We start from the raw sequence: 20,369 nt of genomic DNA, 5'->3' as shown, positions 1-20,369 counted from the left end.
ATTTAAATGAATGTCAGATTGACAGGAGAACAAAGGGCCGTGGGGACTACTTCTGAACACGTCCTTCCTACACAGCCGGTACAGTTGAATTCAGAATGCTCAGTTGCATCAGAACGTCGCCAGTGTGTTTGAGCTTAATGTAACTAGAACAAATAAGAGTTCCTCCTGCCAAGGCTAGTGTGAAGTCATTCCTTTAAAAAGGGACACCGGGAGGAAATGTAATTGTTTTTTGGAGATTTGAAACTCTGCCTACTATATGCAATAAAAAAATATGACATTTATCTGGTTACAGTGCACACTACAGTGTTGGCTGCTTGGACCGATCAGGTCATTCTATGAAACAGCTTTGTTTGGGCGATTTTTAACCCTTGTGCTGTGTTGAAAACCCAATAACACTTGTGATGTTCCTGGTCAAAAATGACCGGCCTGCAAAAAATTGCTTATAAATCTCTTGTTGTGCCACCAAATATTGGAATCAATCATTTTGTTAGCTTGTTTTCTTTCAATTAGGACAGGTTTTGTTTATTTTTTGCAACTGATCGATCGTAGTCCTTATTTATCTGAGCTCATGTACCTCAGTTTTTTAGTTAAAAAGCGTTATTTGATAATTTTGTCAATTTTACATAAAATAAGAAAAAAAAAAAAAAAAATGCACTGTTTATCACACGGTCATCTTTGACCAATACCTACGATCAATCAGTTTCAAAATTAAATACAAAACCTGTCCTAATTTAAAGAAACAAGAAAAAGATTGAATCCAATATTTTGTGATGTAGAAGAGATTTATAAGCTATTTTTTTGTAGGCCGGTCATTTTTGACCGTGAACACTTCAAGTGTGACTTTTATTTTGTACAAAATAAAAGCATTTCAAAACAAATTTCCTAGTTAAATATTAAAGCACACTAGTGTGATAAACAGTGCAATATTTCATATTTTATTTAACAAAATTATCCACAAATAATGCTTTTTTTCCACTCAAAAAGCTCAGATAAATAAGGCCTAAGATCGGTCAGTTCCAAAAAGAAATATAAAACCTGTCCTAATTGAAAGAAAACAAGTTGACAAAAAGATTGAATGCAATATTTTGTGATGATGTAGCATGACAGATTTATAAGCAATCTGGATGAGTAAAGTCAGTACATTTTAATCCAATGCAAAAACGTTAACTAGCATTTTCGGGTACGGGAAAATCATCTCCGGGTCAAAATGAGCCGAACAAAACATGAGGGTTAAACTATATTTTTTCAAGATTTTAAGCATTTTATCAGTTACATTGTTATTGTTTTGTTTAAATATCTTTTATTTAGTACTGCCCTTCAGAAACTACATAAGATAATGGCAAACTTCCTACAAGACAAAATAATTATTTACACCGATCACACTGTTCAAAAGTGTTCACCCCCGGCTCTTAATGTAGTGTGTTGGCTTCTTGAGCATCAGTGAATACTTGCACCTTTTGTAATAACTGTCAAATATTATTACACTTTACTATTTGAATATATTTTAAAATGTAATTTATTCCTGTAAAGCAAATATGAATTTTCAGCATTCTTCAGTGTCACGTGATCTTTCAAAAATCTGCTGATTTGCTGCTCAAGAAACATTTATCATTATTATTATTATCATCAGTTGTTATCAGTATTTATTATCAGTACTTATTATTATATATTACTTATAAGTTGAAGCTGAAAACAGTTGGCTGGCTTAATATTTTCATGAAAACTATGATACATTTCTTTTAGGATTCTTTGATAAATAAAACATTTAAAAGGATAGTTTATTTAAAATATAAATATTGTGTAAACATTATATAAAATATTGAAACAAATATCACTTTTGATCATTTTAATGCATCCTAGCAGAATAAAAGTATTAATTTCTTTTAACAAAAAATCTTACTGACCCCAAGCTTTTGAACAGTACCGTACATGCCCTGGAAAACAATCAGTTCTCTAAATGTTTGAGTCTGATTTTTATTTTAGAATTACAAATGATAAATAATAAACATCTTTCTTGTTGACCCATTTACACTTCTATTGTTTTATTCTCCTTATTTTATTCTATTTCCCAATACAAAAGTCTTTGAAAATGGTGTCTAAAATTTCCTCAGGACCGACTCTACCAGTGATCCTGCCCAGGCTGGAGAGGCCCAAACGAAGCCCTTCTGCCGCCAGAACCAGATCCACGTCCTTGTACTGATGGTACTGATGTAAAGCCTCGACGCTCTTCTGCAGGTGAGTCCGGTGTCGGGTCTGAGTCAGACTAGGGCTGCCGATCAGTGGGTCGCCACACCTTGAACAGACAGAGATCTAAGACTTTATGAAAGTGTCATAATTAGATGACAGATACACTGAAGATAGATAGATATAGAGGCATTTTGGTCAATCTGATCACAAGTGGACGTTTTGAGCTCCTACTTGTCTACTTTCGACCACTTACAGAGGCAGTCGACAACGCATTCGAACGGATTGCTTTCGTAGTGTGGTCGAATGTGTTCAAAAAGCCACAAAAGACCACCTACTCTCTGCCTATTGACTGTGTAAACATTATGGGAAGCGCTCTAGCCAGATTGGATATAAGCTTTGTTGGCTGGAGACCCAAGTTTGGTTTGAAGACGAAAAATGTACCAAGCACAATGTTCTCTCACCACTCCTGATTTCTAACACAGTGTTCGGCGTGGTCTTGCAGCTGTCAGAGCAGAAACGAAAGCTGCTGCTCTCCGTATGTTTCTCGGTCATCTCTAGGCGCATTCATATGTACATTAGACCTAAAAAAGACCATACATTTACCCACCCATAGACCCTACCCTGAAAGAAATCAGGACAGAAGTGGTCAAAAGACGAAAGAAGAGATGGAATAAAACACCAGGTTTAAACGGGTATGTGTGTCCCTCGTATACGTGTGATCTGATCAACCAAAATCTGCCCGCCCGCCAGACTGCTATGGCGTCTTAGCACATGCATCTGTCTATTCATCTATCCTATTTCAATAATTATAGAAGTGCTTTCTGGGTTGTCCAGTTCCACTTACAGAGTCTTTAGTTTGTTGTGTAATAAAGTCAGGAGATCCTCCAGGCCATCCCTGGTCTGGCATGACAAAAAACATGCAGGAGGAACATCAGGGGACTGCTCGAGGGAAGCCTGGATGCTGCGGTTGTGCTCCGCGGAGATGAGGTCACTTTTGTTGAGGATCAGGATGCACTCCTGCCTGTGAGACGACTGCTCCAGGATATTCTTCAAGTGTCCACTGAGGAAGACAGGCACTAGCTGGGGCTCTGAAGGAAGCTGCGTCAAATCGATGACCACCAGAGACAGATCTGCCTGCTCCACCCTGCGGGCAGCAGAGGAAGGTCATTTCTTAAGCCTGTTTCCTGAGCGTGGTCAGAATCTTACAACCTTTGACATTGCAGAAACAAAGTGGCCACTTCCTGTCTATGCCATCTCTTTAGTAAATCACAGCATACTGTACAGTCGTTCACCATAACACACAAAGGTGAAATGTGAAAAGGGAAAAGGCCTAATGTGTGGTTATGGCAAATATTTGGACACTTAAAAATGGTCACTGCATTAGAAAAAAATAAAAATAAAAAGGTAATCCGGACTATCCACAAACAAATTATGCTAGACCTTTTCTTAGAATTAACTTTATTTTTGCTGTAATTGGCTCTAATTTGTATGACTAGTTCTGCATTAAAAAAAAAAAAACTAAATAAACATAATATAGCAATATTTTATTGATTAAATACAATTATTAATAATGATTAATATGTTGTTTTCTGATCTAAAAGGACTAAATTATCTCTATAAACGTGTCTAGAATTCTACACTGTCGGTTAAAGGTTTGGAATAATTCATCAGCATATCAGAATGATTTCTGAAGGATCATGTGACACTGAAGACTGGAGTAATGATGCTGAAACAGATTATCTATCCCTACATTTTAATCAGTTTTCATTGAGTTTAACTTGGACAAACATCTATTGTTTTAGGCCTAACAAACTTCTTTTATAACATGTTGCTTGAAAAGTGTTTTTATGCTACTTGTTTTAGTAATTAAGTAAGTAAAGTTTATTTATATAGCACCTATCACAGACAAGGAGGGGTCACAAAGTGCTTTACAATAAAAACAAACATATAAAATAAATAAACATAAATACACTCTACAAATACCATCGATACAAACAGGACAAATCGTAATGTTAATTAAAAGCTTGTCCAAAGTGACTGTACTGCACTAGATAGTTTTTCCTTCAAGTGCTCACCTACTGGTATTAAATATTTGGGTATACAGGTGGATGGTAATTTAAAGAATCTCTATAAACTTAATTTGGCTAGTCTTTCAGAGAAGGTGGGTAGAGATTTAACAAATTGGATGGATCTACCGCTCACATTGCTTGGTAGAATAAATGCAGTCAAAATTAATGTTTTGCCCAAATTTTTATACGTGTTTCAATCTCTTCCCATATCAATCCCTAATTCGTTTTTCACTTCGCTTAATGGGTTAATAAGATCATTTATTTGGCATTGTAAAACCCCTAGGGTCAGTCTTTATAAACTGTCTTTGGATTATAATCAAGGAGGACTGAGACTTCCCAATTTTAAGATGTATTATTGGGCAGCCCAATCCAGGTATTTGGCTCAGATGTTTGCCGTTACCCCCTTTCCCTCTCCGCTTACTATAGAGAAATCTGAGATAAAAGAAGAGATCCCTGCCAATATCTTATATACATGGGATGACAAAAACTGATCAAAAGAAAAACAAATAACCCCATGATTATTCATTCAGTTCAGACTTGGTATAAACTGCGATCGATGTTGGGACAGGATAATTTTCTTTCCCCTAAAACACCTTTATGGGGAAACAGATTGCTACCAATGTGTCATCAAAACAAAAATGTTAAGATATGGGCAGATAAGGGAATTACACATTTGGAGGATTGTTTTGATGATGATGTTGATGAGTAATAAAGAATTATTTAGTTATCTTCAACTTAAGTAAAAACTTATCCTAATATACCTGATTTGACATGTATTGAACAACTCTGCTATTCAGATAAACCACTATATAAAACCATCTCTAGAATTTACGAAGCCCTGATCTCAAATCAGCCTTCAGATGACCCCAATAAATCCAGAAGTAGTTGGGAGCAGGATCTGGGAGTAAGAATTGATGGGGACCTGTGGGGTCAATTATGTAAAGATGGGGTCACCTCAACCCTGAATTCTAAGTATAGATTAATTCAATTTAACTTTTTACACCAGCTTTACTACACTCCATCTAGATTACATAAATTTAACAATAGTATTTCACCCCTCTGCTTCAGATGTGGTACAGAAGAAGGAACGTTTTTGCATTCTACCTGGTTGTGTCCTAAAGTGTTTTGGGTGCAAGTATGTGAAAGTATATCATGGATCCATGGAATTGATTTTCCAGTGGATCCTGAGGTGTGTTTATTATGTAATTTTACCAACTCTAACCTCCGAAATAGTCAAGCTATTAAGCTTACGGAAATGTTGTAAATAATAGCTAAAAAATGTATTGCTTTGAAATGGAAAGCAGACACTGATGTGCCAATTGGACTGTGGTTGTCGGAGGTTTGCAGCTGTGTACCTTTAGAGAAGATCACATATTCAGTGAGGGGCAGGGGTGATTTATTTTATAAAATCTGGAAACCCTTTTTGAATTATATAAATATAGTGCCACATGACTTGATTTGATAGAGTTGTTTTTTTTTTAACTATTTTACATGTATCTCAATATATTTTTGTTTGTTTGATATTATTATTTATTTTTGCTTTATTTTTCTCTTTTGTGTTTTCTCAGATGTTCATTGTTATTTTTATATTTGAAAAAAGCAAAATAACATTTTCAAGAAAAAAAAAAGCTTGTCCAAAAAGATGTGTCTTTAGATGTTTTTTAAGAGACTCCACAGAACCCATAGTTCTCAACTTTAAAGGAAGAGAGTTCCAGAGTCTTGGAGCTACTACACAAAAAGCACGATCACCTTTTGTCTTAAGACGTGTTCTGGGAATAGTTAAACGGTCTTGGCCTGAAGACCTCGGAGACCGGCCAGGGGTGTGTGCATGTAAAAGATCCTGTATATACGAGGGTGCTTGACCGTGCAAGGCCCTGTAAGTAATAACTAACATTTTTAAATGCACTCTAAAATTAATAGGAAGCCAATGAAGAGCTTTAAGCACAGGAGTAATATGTGACCTCCTGCTCAAAAGTTTTGATATTTTGTTATATAATATCTAGCTAATTTGTGGACAAAGTCACCACTAAACTGCGGTCTTTTTTCTGCAAACATTATGTAACTAAACACTTGTGCATTACATTATCTCCAATGCTTATTCAATCGTGAAAAAAAGATTGGCACACCTATATCTAAATCTGTGAACAAACAGATAATTTCCCCTCACAAGGCACAATGAGTGGCAAAAAAATCTAGAGATATTTCCCCTCCGCAGGCCATTTTTAGCATGGCAATATTTATCACTTTGGATTGTTTGCGCAAAAATGCCTCAATGTTTATTCTACCTTGTTTTTCCCACACGTGTCCGTAAATACATACCGCTGACGGGCGCGCCGGACGCCCTCCTGCTCCACACTGTCTGTGGTGTCCCGTAGCCCTGCTGTGTCACTCAGCAGCACAGGATAGCCCCCGATGTCCAGAGGGACCTCCACCACATCTCTGGTGGTCCCGGCTGTGGCAGACACTATGGCAGCAGGACGCTGAGCTACAGAGAGACAGAGAAGATACTGAAATTAGTTCAGAAACTAATAAGGAGAACAAAGAACAGCAATTATCATATTGCAACTCCAAGAACAATTAACTAGTTCACGATTTCCCCTTTAAGAGCAGAGATGTTGGGAGGCCCATGAGACGTTTTGTTCTTGGACTCAGACTTCTCAGAAGTCCTTCATTTCTCAGGATGGAGGGCAGAGGGCATTACCAAGGGAGCTCACACGACTTCAAGAAAAACAAGATTTACTATATTTATAATGTGGTGATTGCAAGTACACAAAAACCACACAAAGTTCACATCCTGTAGAAACGTAACATCTAACAATATTACAGTGAAAGGCAAATAATATGCATGAGCAGGAACATATATAACCTTTTAGATGAGATGACCTAAGGAAACCTAAAAATGGTGCTTAACTGAATGGATCTTAAAAAAAGATTTGTACAGGTTGTACAAAAACAAAGTTCACCACGCCAACAACAACCACTGAAGTCTCCAGTTGTCCAGTTCAGGTGAAGGTTCTGGATGGATTGAGACTCCTGGGACGTGTGCATAATGATCATAAACGTGAACATACAACAATTTCCATAAATCCTATGAACAATTTATAAATGTCTATGTGCACAAAAGATTTTTATAAATGCATTCCACTTCATAAATAGCAGTTCATCTTAAATGAATTCTTATTTTTAATGTAATATTATTTTTTTTTTAATTCATGTGCCCTCCTAATATTTCATTAAAATAACTTTTCAGACTGTGATGACGCGCTTTAACAGTCATCAATATCGTAAATCCTGCAAAGTTTTTTATATTTTCATTTTTTAAAAGACGTATGTACATTTATAACACTATACTTAGTATTATATTACCTTTGCATCAAATTACAAAAAATTAGTTAACGCTGCTGTGAGGGTGTTTCTGTTACAGCAGCTATGGGAGTGATGGTAAAAATGACATCTTTCTCTCTTCTGACTGCCGTTATCAATCGCTCTCTATTTTTTTCTTCTTTTTGAAATTTGTGAAAACACTATTGTGGAGTTTTTCTTTTTCTATTTGAGCAAATGGAAACACAAAAAATATATTTAATGTATTCTCTCATTCACCGCTATAGAATTTTACCCAACTATGACGACTTCCGCTTCTGAGAAACCCGGAAATGTGAAAAGGGTCTATAGCAAACCACAACTATCCAACTAATTGCTGATGAACAAAATCAAGTCCTGTCCTACATTTTTCCTTGTTCGAGAAGCCGTTTCACTCAGATATACGTCACAAAAAAAAGGGAAAAAAAGACTATCCGTGTCATGCCGACTTTAATCTCAAATGTGAACAAGCACATTCACTCCATCTACAGAACGCCCACAAATACCTCTTTGAATGAATTAATTAATTTCAGTGACATTATCACAAAGCAGTTGCTCATTTGCACATATATGTATATTGTGATTGTCTATTTATCTTTACATTTTAATAAACAATGTTAGATTAATTACTGGTATATATGAGCGCAAAAAGTTCATATACATGCTCTTCCTTTGGCACACACATAAGAACATTTTCACATCAGTTTTTGCCTATATAAATCCTGATTTGTTCCTCATTTTTGACATAGGATGAAATCCAAGTCATTTAAAAGGTTAGTTCACCCAAAAATAAAAATTCTGTCATTAATTACTCACCTTCATGTCGTTCCAAACCCGTAAGACTTTCGTATATCTTCGGAGCACAAATGAAGATCTTTTTGATGAAATCTGACAGCTTTCTCCATTGACAGCCTATGCAACTACCACTTTCAAGCCCCAGAAAAGTAGTAAACACATCATAAAAGTACTCCATGTGACTCCAGTGGTTTAACCTCAGTTTTATGAAGCTACCCAATTGCTTTGTTTGCGAAAAAAAAAAAGTACCACTTAATTAAAAAAAATATTAATCTCCAACGCGAGTTTACACAACAACGTCAGCTCTCGAGTCAACGCAACACGCATGCGTCGTGGTGCTCTCGTGAACATGCGTTGGAGATTAATATTTTGTAAATAAAGTGGTAAATTATGTGTGCAAACAAAGCACTCATGTCGCTTCATAAAACTGAGATTAAACCACTGGAGTCACATGTAGTATGTCTTTACTACCTTTCTGGGGCTTGAAAGTGGTAGTTTCATAGGCTGTCAATGGAGAAAGCTCTCAGATTTCATCAAAAAGATCTTCATTTGTGCTCCGAAGATGAACGAAAGTCTTACAGGTGTGGAACGACACGAGGGTGAGTAATTAATTACAGAATTTTCATTTTTGGGTGAGCTAACCCTTTAAGGTCAAATCTGACTGCATGCGTGTTTAATAAATGAGGCCCCTGGTCCAGAGCCAAATAGTTGCTTATTTGTCAAAGTCAAAGGAGCTATGATATTATTAATTTATGGCTCAGTCTCTCCTGCAGTATAAATCTATGGGATTTTTTTAACCTGTTTAATCATCCACCAAGTGAATATTATAAATTCGGATTGGATTCTGAAATGACAAGTAAAATATCTTCTCTTTTAAGACATAGACTCGTCAACCCTGTCATTTTGCATAATAAACTATAGTATTAAAAAACTGAAGAAATATCAGCATTAAATTCTCTTTTTAAAAAGCACTTGTGTAAATCATGACCTTGAGTACATGTAAAATGGTCAACCCTGTTACCTATCTGAAGCCAGTTATCCCATGACCCTAACTTTACCATGTTACTCCAATACCCCAATCCACATGCTGCCGTGTGCTATAAACAATGTTATAGCTATTCTTTATCTCAAGTAAGACAAATGTGCTTATTATACAGCTGATTATATTATGACATATTTATAGAAAGTTACGTTATTTTTATATGCAGCATCTTCACATATTTGCATATAATGACCGCTATTAATATTTCATCGCTATTTAATTATTTGGCAAGTACCCTTGTATTAACTAACATATTACTTTATAAATGTAATGTATGCATGCTGGCATTACATTTACCCCAATAATGTGACGATCATAAATCATTTAAATTATCTCCTCAAGAATCTGTTATCTGTGCATAGTCCTTATAAGAGATAACCACAGTTTAAATGTTAGCTGGCTATCAAATGGTAGTCTAGTGGTAAGCATAAAAAGTTTTTTTTCCCGTTTTTGTTTTTTTTCGAAGAGCTAATACAGACAAGACCGTAAAAGGGTTTCATTAATTAGCAAGGTACTGTAACATTGAATGTTTTCAGTATCCAATGATCTTTTGTCTTGTTCTGAATGGCATGTTAGTCTGGAATTGAATAACTTTTAAATAAAACACCTTTAGCAACTCTTGTCCTTTTGTCTTTTGTTTTTTGCTGCTCAGCGCTGAACCAGAATAACTGCAGATTTATCTACACAATAAACCGCTCTAAACCAGTGCTGCTTTGCAGTTTCTTTGAGCGGATGAAAGTATGTTTCACTGCTGTATACGTGTTCTATTTTTTCCCATTCTGGTATAGTCTGGTATTAAAGTATATTTCCATCTGTACACTGGAAGGAAGAGGCCAGTTTCACTCAAGTACTCTTTGTGTGAACTTCCTTAAAGAGTTTATAGAACTTATCGATCATAAAATCAGCATAAAATTTAAATCTTAAAATCTTCTACGCTGTTTACTGCATATCTCAATTCTTCAAATATATGACATGTTAAATTATTATTCAGTTTTTAGCTTTCAGCATTTCACAAATTGCTTAATTAAATTCACATTGTTCAGGAAGTGACACCACAAGACGGTCAGCGTTCCAGCAGAGCACACCGCTGCAAGCTGGACCGCAAACAATAACAGACCTGGAGAATGTGGGGTAATTCAGGGCAGGAAGTGTGGTGATATCCAAACATCCCCCTCTGCTACTGGAGAGGTCAGAGGTCAGAGATAAATGTCATTTTATGAGTGTGCATGATAATATGTTCATTTATCACAACCATTAACCTTCTGTCATAGGACAATAAGACACTTTTGCCCCTAAAATGTGTTTAACCATTTTAAGTAAAAACATGATATTCCCATACAATAGAAATCTGATTTGGAACAGTCATTAGAGTGAGCAAAAGGAACAAAGGAAAGTACAAACAACAGTAGAACAGCAAAAATGTACTTCTTATAAGTAAAAAAAAAAAAAAAAAAAACAAGTCTAAAGGGGGCTGTAAAGAGGTGCTTTAGGATCCATGAAAAATTGGAAAGAAACAAAATGTTATAAAAAAACTTAAATGTATTTTAGGTAATAAAACCACTTAAGACACTACCATTCAAAAGTTTGGGATTGGTAAGAATTTTTAGTCTTTTATCCTCACCAAGTCTGCATTTATTAAAGAAAAATTGTTTTCCATTTTAAAAAGTACTTTCCTGTGATGGCAACTAAAAAAAATGCAACTAATTATATAATGGTGCATAGTTTTTAAACAAACAAAAAGGCTTTAGGGAGGAGAAAACACTTCCAATATCCTTTGTTGTAACATCAAAGGCTGTACATCCAATAAAATCCTTCAGCACAAACTCATCTGTTGTTTTGGTAGAAGCTAGCCAAATTACACAGATGCCATGGGCAGGTTGCAAAACATATCCTTAACATTAAAAACCTCGCAACTATGCGAGGTAAAAGGAAATACAAACTAGATTAAATGTGGTTTCACATGTAACAAAGATAAACAGTGCAGTGGATTACTCGATTTTGAGTAAGTAAAATTCAATTCAATAATAATATAATATAAATAATTACAATTACTATATATATATATAGTGTATATATATATGTGTGCTTCTAGAAGAATGGTCAAAAATTCCCATAAACACACTCCTAAACCTTGTGGAAAGCTTTCCAAAAAGAGCTGAAGCTGTTATAGCTGCAAAGGGTGGGCCAACTCCATATTAAACCCTACGGATTAAGAATAGGATGTCATTAAAGTTCATGTGCACGTAAAGGCAGGCGTCCCAAAACTTTTGGCAATATAGAGTATATTTATTAATTTAGTTATTAATATATTATTTATTTATAAATCAATACATTTCATTGTGCAATTTTATAGTTTTTTTATTTTTTACTTTTGTATGATACACAGCAAAATCCCCAGAGTTAAATCAACTCTGCTCAGAGTACATATAGTCCCTCTCTAAATAGTGTTAAAGTAACACTGAAGCAGAGTTAAAGTTAATGAGATAATTAAGCAATTAACAAGGCTGTGACTTAAGTCACTTGTAGTTCTTGTGTTTTTTTCTCATTTCTTCAGTGATTCTGCTTGTTAACAGCAGGTGTTCATCACTAATGGGCAATCATTACTTAATTAATTGCTTAATTATCTCATTAAATTTAACTCTGCTTCAGTGTTATTTTAACACTATTTAGAGAGGGACCATATGTACTCTGAGCAGAGTTGATTTCTTTGTAATATGCTGCTGTTGGGTCACCACACACGATATCAAATGTAAAATCTGGGTCCTGGAGCTAAACCAGGTTGGAAGTACTGGTCTGCCTGAAGCAAGGGTTTAGTCAGATGTCAGATTTAGCATAATTGAATATTCCACACAAATTGTATGTCTGATCTTACTGAGCATGTTGAGCAGGCTGCTCTTGCCCGCATTGGTGCTTCCAGCAATGACCACCTGAACACCGCTGCGCAGACGCTCTCCTCTCCGCTGATCTGAAAGGTGATTTTCCATATCTGTCTGCAGCTGCCGAACAGCTGTGTCCACTGCAGCAGACAAAACACTCAGTTCAATGCATCAGGATTAAAAAACAACATCCAAACATCTCTAACAAATTTTAAACATCTTTATCAAATTGATGTCGTAATTTTACATTTTGTAAACTGAAATGAGGGCTTTAACTTTAAAGGACATGGAAACATCATTTGTACTGAACATGTACAAATACACAGAGTTTTTGCACACTAGAAATGTGTCAGTGGAGGGGAAAGACTATTTTTCATGACCTCTATTAGTGGCTTTACAGCCCGTCTGTAACTCTCAGAGGAAGGAGATGATCTGTGACAGGCTTGTTCCTTGACGCACAATGAAATCCCTCAATTCTCCAGAGAAACAGTCTATAGTGTAAATATAACACCCAAACATCTGTGTAATGTTGGATAAATGATGGCAGAGGCATTAACTGTACATGCAGTATTCTTAAGGCACTACGACTATGTCTCTATATGGCATCTCAATGTGACATTCAATGGTTTTGATCTCCTCTCTCAACAGCTGCTGTGGTTACTCTGAGGTCAATACTAACAGGAAAGTCCCACAGAACATTCTGCAAATGAATCAGTGTTTTTACCAATCCACCTGAGGAAACATACCATCATTTAAGATTCCATCCTCTATGAGTTCATCCTCACTGAAGTCGATGAATGCCTCTACGTGCGCCAAGCACTACATTGAAAACACGTACACAAACAAAAACTTAGTCATAATTTCACAGAATGTAGTTTAGAGGTTCACTAATGCTAGGACAACGGTTCAGTAAACTATCTGGACTTTTAACAAAGTTGATGTTGAGTAACTTACACTACTAGTCAAAATTTTGGGGTCAGTAAATTTTTAATTTTAATTTAACATGTTAAATTTGGAAAGAAATTAATACTTTTATTCAGCAAGGATGCATTTGTGTGATCAAAGAAAAGACTTTTAAACTGTCTATTCATCAAAGAACTCTGAAAAAAAATTATCATGGTTTACACAAAAATATTAAGCAGCATAAACATTTATAATCAGATGAAATGTTTCTTAAAGGGTTAGTTCACCCCAAAATGAAAATTCTTCACATGATTTTATTCACATATAAAACATTCATCACCGTCAACGCACACATCAGTTGTGGTAAACGGAAGCTCAAGCACGCTTGCCTGATGTGTGAGAACCAAGGTTGATTCCCGTGTGTTATGCAGCACGTTTGAGCTTCTGCAAGAACCAATGTGGTTTGATCTCGTGCATCAAGCAGGATCGGCTGAGCTTCTGATGATGTTCGCTGATCAATGTTTATATGTGATTAAAAGCCTAAATTAAATCTGTTCATCATATAAACCCAAAACTTTGTTTATTTCCAGAATTACAACCCGAATTCCGGAAAAGTTGGGACGTTTTTTACATTTGAATAAAATGAAAACTAAAAGATTTTTTAAAATCACATGAGCCAATATTGTATTCACAATAGAACATAGATAACATAAATGTTTAAACAAAGAAATTTTACACTTTTATCCACTAAATGAGCTCATTTCAAACTTGATGCCTGCTACAGGTCTCAAAAAAGTTGGCACAGGGGCAACAAATGGCTGAAAAAGCAAGAAATTTTGAAAAGATTCAGCTGGGAGAACATCTAGCAACTAATTAAGTTAATTGATATCAGGTCTGTAACATGATTAGCTATAAAAGGGATGTCTTAAAGAGTCTCTCAGAAGTAAAATGGGCAGAGCTGTGAAAGAGTGCATAAAAAGATTGTGGAATACAAAACACAATCCTCAACGTCAACATAAAAACATTGTTCCTCAACGTCAAATTGCAAAGGCTTTGTAAATCTCATCATCTACAGTGCATAACATCATCAAAAGATTCAGAGAAACTGGAGAAATCTCTGTGCGTAAGGGACAAGGCCAAAGACTTTTATTGGATGCCTGTGATCTTCGGGCCCTCAGACGACACTGCATCACTCATCGGCACGATTGTGTCAATGACATTACTAAATGGGCCCAGGAATACTTCCAGAAACCACTGTCGGTAAACACAATCCGCCGTGCAGATGCCAACTAAAGCTCTATCATGCAAAAAGGAAGCCATATGTGAACATGGTCCAAAAGCACCGTCGTGTCCTGTGGGCCAATGCAAAACCACATAGTGCAGCTATTACAACAGCATGGCTTCGTCGTAGAAGAGTGAATTGGCCTGCCTACCAGTACAGATCTTTCAACTATAGAGAACATTTGCTGCATAATTAAATGAAAAAATACGTCAAAGACGACCACAGACTCTTCAGCAGCTGGAAACCTATATCAGGCAAGAATGGGACCAAATTCCAACACCAAAACTCCAGAAACTCATAACCTCGATGCCCAGACGTCTTCAATGTCTGTTTTGAAAAGAAGAGGAGATGCTACACCATGGTAAACATGCCCCCGTCCCAACTATTTTGAGACCTGTAGCAGGCATCAAATTTGAAATGAGCTCATTTTGTGCATAAAATTGTAAAATTTCTCAGTTTAAACATTTGTTATGTTATCTATGTTCTATTGTGTATAAAATATTGGCTCATGTGATTTGAAAGTCTTTTAGTTTTCATTTTATTCAAATTTAAAAAACGTCCCAACTTTTCTGGAATTCGAGTTGTAAATAATAATAATAATAATAATAATAATAATAATAATAAAAACCTCCTTGAATTTAAGTACTTTTGACAAAAAAAGCCCCTTCTAGGAGTCTTCACACAAACCATTAGCCAACATCACATTGGGTCCTGAGAGCTCACGGCTGACGGCTTGGCGCACACCCTGCTCAGGATGTCCTGTCTCCTGCTCCCTGCTCCTGACTGACTAAAGCAATCAGCATGCTCTTACACACAAACAATAGATGGACACCATCCGTGACAGAGTGACAACACTGCCAAATCTTGCAGTACATTCTGGAATTATTTAAAAGACCTTAAATAAAAAAGAATAACCTCTCATATAAACACACTTACAACAAGTGTTCTGTTGGCGTATAAACCATGTTCAACAGCCAATTCTGGCTCTGTTCCTCACACTAAAAGGAAACCATGGACTTTTCCTATTACCAAATAGCATGTGTATATTTTTTAACTTGTTTAGTCAAAGGTTCTATCAAAATGCATTTATTTCAAGCATTACAAATATGAGGTGAGGAATGAAAAAACTGGGTGCTTTGCTCCTTACAGATTCCATACTGTGGTGTTCAGGGAGTTTTCTCATTGGTTGTAAGCATGTTAGCATGGTTACTTATTGGTCCAAGTCAAGTGTGCCACACACATCCTGAAAAGTGAAGCCAAAGCATTTCGATCGCCCCCTGGTGGCTGGCTGCAGTAAAAAAAAAAAAAAAAAAAAAAAAAAAAAAAAACACCCTCTGCATGTAATTGAACGGGATGCGAGCCAAACTAAAAAAATCCAAGTACACTTCAAATATTTTTTTACAAAGATAGTTTGTGTAATTTTAGGTAGTTCTTATTACACTGAAGTATGTTAAAGGGTTAGTTCACCCAAAAATGAAAATAATGTCATTAATTACTCACCCTCATGTCGTTCCACACCCGTAAGACCTTCGTTCATCTTCAGAACACAAATTAAGATATTTTTGATGAAATCCGATTGGTCAGTGAGTCCTGCATCGCCAGCAATAACACTCCCTTTTTCAATGCCCAGAAAGCTACTAAAAACATATTTAAAACAGTTCATGTGACTACAGTGGTTCAACCTTAATGTTATAAAGTGACGAGAATACTTTTTGTGTGCCAAAAATAACAAAATAGCGACTTTATTCAAACAAAAGATTCATAAAGCTTCGAAACTTCATGAAGCATCGTTTGGAAATCGCCCATCACTAGATATTGTTGAATAAAGTCACTATTTTGTTATTTTTGGTGCACAAAAAGTATTCTCGTCACATAATATTAAGGTTGAACCACTGTAATCACATGAACTGTTTTAAAATTTCTCTTTAGTATCTTTCTGGGCATTGAAAGTGTTAATTATCTTGCTGGCAATGGAGGCCTCACTGAGCCATCGGATTTTATCAAAAATATCTTAATTTGTGTTCCGAAGATGAATGAAGGTCTTACGGGTGTGGAACGACATGAGGGTGAGTAATTAATGACAGAAATTTCATTTTTGGTTGAACTAACCCTTTAAAGTGTTAATTTTTCCAACAAGTTTGGTTTTAGTTAGTTATTTGATGCTATAAAACTAGGATGTAACATCATGATTGACAGCTGTGCTTGCGGTTGAGCCTGCAGGAGGGGGAGTGTGGGCGGGACCATCCATCCATCTTTTTTTATAGTCGATAGTCCAAGTAAAAAAAAACCATCATCCTCCAATTCTCTATGATATTCTGCTCTGTAGATATGACTTGGTTCCCTCCTTCAATGTAAGTCTATGGATTTTTTTTAAAATCCGTTTTATGAAAAATCGTACTTTATTGTTCAAATGTTTGTTTTTAAATATTTTTGAAAAAGAAGTCTCTTCTGCTCACCAAGGCTGCATTTGTTTGATCCAAATTACAGTAAAAAACAGTAATATTGTAAAATTTAAATAACTGTTTAAATATATTTTAAAATGTAATTTAATTTTAAGCATCATTACTCCGGTCTTCAGTGTCACATGATCCTTCAGAAATCATTCTAATATGCTGATTTGCTGCTCAAGAAAAATTTATTATTATTATCAAATGTTGAAAACAGTTGTACTGCTTAATTTTTTAGTGGAAACCATGATGCATTTTTTTTCAGGATCTTACAGACCCCAAACATTTGAACAGTAGTGTACATCCGACTTATTTTACATTTTTCTAGTAAAAAACGTTATACAGTGCAGTAATTGCAGGAACAGTTCTCCTGGAGCAATTTTAAGTGTTCTGCTCACTAAACCCAGACATTTTTGTTTGTAGCATTATTTCCATCAAACAAAGGTGTCATTTTGGCCCGTGAGGGTCAGATGACATAAAATATGTTAACATAAAAAGTTCTCAAAATAAAAGTTATACCCTGATCAATATTTTACTAACTCGTTTAAGCCGAACACTCCAGTCTTGGTAAATGCGGCCCAGGTCTCCCGCCATTTGTCGGAGAGCCTGTCGCCTCTGTGCTTCTGTCTCTGCATGGATCAGGTCACCTAGACCCTCTACTTCTGTAAGGTCCAACTTTCCAGCACAGAACGCCCGTCGGGTAAACTCACCCGCCTCTGCAGGCCGCAGCCCTGGCAAACTCCCTGAAACAAATAAAATAAGACATCTTTTAAATAATATGAACTTTAGAATGCCACACAGCACTATTTAAAATTACATTTCATAATATCTTCAGATAAAGGCTACGAGTTGATAAAGTGCTATTTTGCATGAAATGAGAATTTTATGAGTAGCTCAAGAAATAAAAAGCCAGATATTTCCAAGCACAAAGCAGATGCTGCCATCTAGTGTTAAAATGGTGAATCAACCACTACCTGTCATCTGTTTGAACATAATACATTCTGACCATTTGAAAAAATATATATATATATTATATATATATACTAAAAAAGTTTATAGACAAAATTCTGGTCTTATCCAGAACAATTTGGGACAGCCGTGATGGTTGATCTCTCTCACACATACCAAGCGCCTGTAAGACTCCACTAATGACAGCAGGACCCCCGTGAATGTGAAACTCTGCACTGTCCTCTCCTGTGAAACTACCAGGACCTGAAAGAGTGAAAAGAGTGAAATATGTTATGCCAGGATTTATACCTAATTTATATATTGTTGTAACTATAAATTCAATATACACCACTGTTCAAAAGTTTGGGTCAGTGTTACTTGGATCAGTGTTACTTAATACTTTTATTCAGCAATGATGCATTAAATTAACCAAAAGTGACAGTAAAGACATTTATAATGTTGAAAAAAAAAAAAATCTCTGTTTTAATTAACTGGTGTGCTTTTGACACTTGCTTTAGACTGGAGTAATGAAGCTGAAAATTAAACTTTGCCATCACAGGAATTATTACATTTTAAAATATATTAAAATAGAAAACAAAATTGTAAACAGAATTTCACAATATTACTACAGTATTTTTAGTACAGTATTTTTGATCAAATATATATAAGCAATAAGGTATGAGAGGCTGTGCTGTATCGTGAATAAGTCACGGCTGAAGGTCGTTGTTAAGCACGATGCAACGCGGAGTAACCGTGACTTATTCACGATACAGCACTAGCCTCGAGTACCTTATTGCTTTTATAAAATGGTTACCACACAATACAAATATTGAAGCCAAAAAATATGTATCAATGCAACTTTCATTAAGTAAAATCACTAAAAGCCTTCCTTCCGCCGGAAAAAAATAGTCCCTGACCATGAACAGTAACAGAAGTTACATTATTATGCCATTAGATGGCAGCAAAGACTGTCTTTATGAGTGTGTCAGTCAGTAGTGAAGACTTTTACATTGAAAAGACTGAATTGTTGTGAACACGGAACAAGACGCAACTGATAAATGCTCTGACTAGCGCTGTCAGTCAGGGGAAAACCCCTTAACTGTTAAAAGGACAAGATATTGCAGCGGACATTTAAACATATTTTATATTGTGAACATAGGACTGACCTGAAGGAAAATGCTGAATCTGAATGCAGGTAATAAACTCGCTCACTCGATCTCTTTCTCACAATACTCTTCTACATAATACAGTAAGCTTCAATGAACAATATCAATTGAGAACAAACAGTTTACGTCGCTAAAAGTGGTTGCTAAAAGTGTTGTGTGTAGTGATACACAAAACTGTTGGGTGAAGCGGTCATAGCCATGTTTTATCGTGAATAAAACACATATTGACCAATCAGAATCAAGGACAGGAACTAACCGTTTCATATATATATATATATATACACACACATTTTATTAGGGGACGTTTAACTAAGTGCAAAGTTTTAAAAAATTTAACTTTTTCAACCTGTTTCAACAACATTAAAACATTTATCACATGTTCCGCTGTCCTGGGAAGTTATAAAGTCTGAGTGGGCACCCTAAATGAAATTCTGGAAAATTCAAACATTTTAACACTCTTAAAAATAAGGAAAATGTATTTAAAGTTACACACTAAAAAGTTTAAAGCTAATAAAGTTGATCCTTTAAGACTTGAATGACTTTTGTTGTTTTTTTCTTTACAGTAATCCTAGGATGCCGCTAAATGAAGAATCCCCCATACAGTAGACCGTACACAGGCTATTCTGTTTAAAACTTCAGACCTGGAAACCACAGGACCAGGCCGCGGTCCAGCAGCTCTTTGGTCTGCGGGTGAGTGATGCTGCGGAGGCTGGCGGTGCGAGCTGCGGGGAAACCTCGGGTCAGACTGCGGACAGCGTGTGCTGATGCCGGACCACTGACCCGAACCACCGCCACCCCACACCTGCCCTGACCCGACGACAAGGCGAAGATAGTGTCATCCTCCGACCCGACAGAACACAACAGCCTTTTGACTGAAAGAGATCTGCCAAAGACAAACCAGTCATGTTTACTATGCGTTAAAGAAACCTTTATGACAGCGGCACTTCTTCTCCAACTACTAAAAAAGTGCATGTTAATAAACTCTATGACCTGATATGCGGGTTTAGTGTATCAATAGCCCGCCTGAATCATTGTTTACCACTTATAATGTCGCTCCACGTGAGTTTAGGACAGTTATCTCCAGGCTGTTAGTTATTAATCCCGCAAATTTCATTGGTCCGCGTCGTTATACGTACGAGCAAAGATGCTTGTCATTCGCCAGCTTCACTGTCAATCAAATAAAAGTCTCTCCCCTTGTGCGCCCTACAATTCTCTCCGTGTGACACTAGAGACGGAAACCATCTGACAAGACAAGATCTATTCAACTACTCAGATTTTTTTGATATATCTATTG

General features: G+C 36.1%; 1 protein-coding gene across 1 annotated transcript; it reads right to left on the bottom strand.

The window, feature by feature from the left end:
* Nucleotides 1-921: 921 nt before the first annotated feature.
* On the bottom strand, nt 922-20,167 carry gtpbp3 (GTP binding protein 3, mitochondrial). Its single transcript, XM_051912686.1, has 8 exons — nt 19,717-20,167; nt 18,087-18,173; nt 17,502-17,704; nt 13,076-13,148; nt 12,326-12,469; nt 6,576-6,741; nt 3,032-3,331; nt 922-2,293 (listed from the first exon to the last, which is right to left on the bottom strand). The coding sequence occupies exons 1-8, from the start codon at nt 20,045-20,047 to the stop codon at nt 2,062-2,064; spliced, it is 1,536 nt and encodes a 511-aa protein (XP_051768646.1). The 5' UTR covers nt 20,048-20,167; the 3' UTR covers nt 922-2,061.
* Between the last annotated feature and the right edge of the window lie 202 nt (nt 20,168-20,369).

This window comes from Ctenopharyngodon idella, chromosome 11, assembly GCF_019924925.1.
Source record: "Ctenopharyngodon idella isolate HZGC_01 chromosome 11, HZGC01, whole genome shotgun sequence".
In the NCBI taxonomy this organism is placed as follows: domain Eukaryota; kingdom Metazoa; phylum Chordata; class Actinopteri; order Cypriniformes; family Xenocyprididae; genus Ctenopharyngodon; species Ctenopharyngodon idella.
Note: the sequence above shows the minus strand (reverse complement) of the source record. Positions and strands in the feature narration are given on the sequence as shown.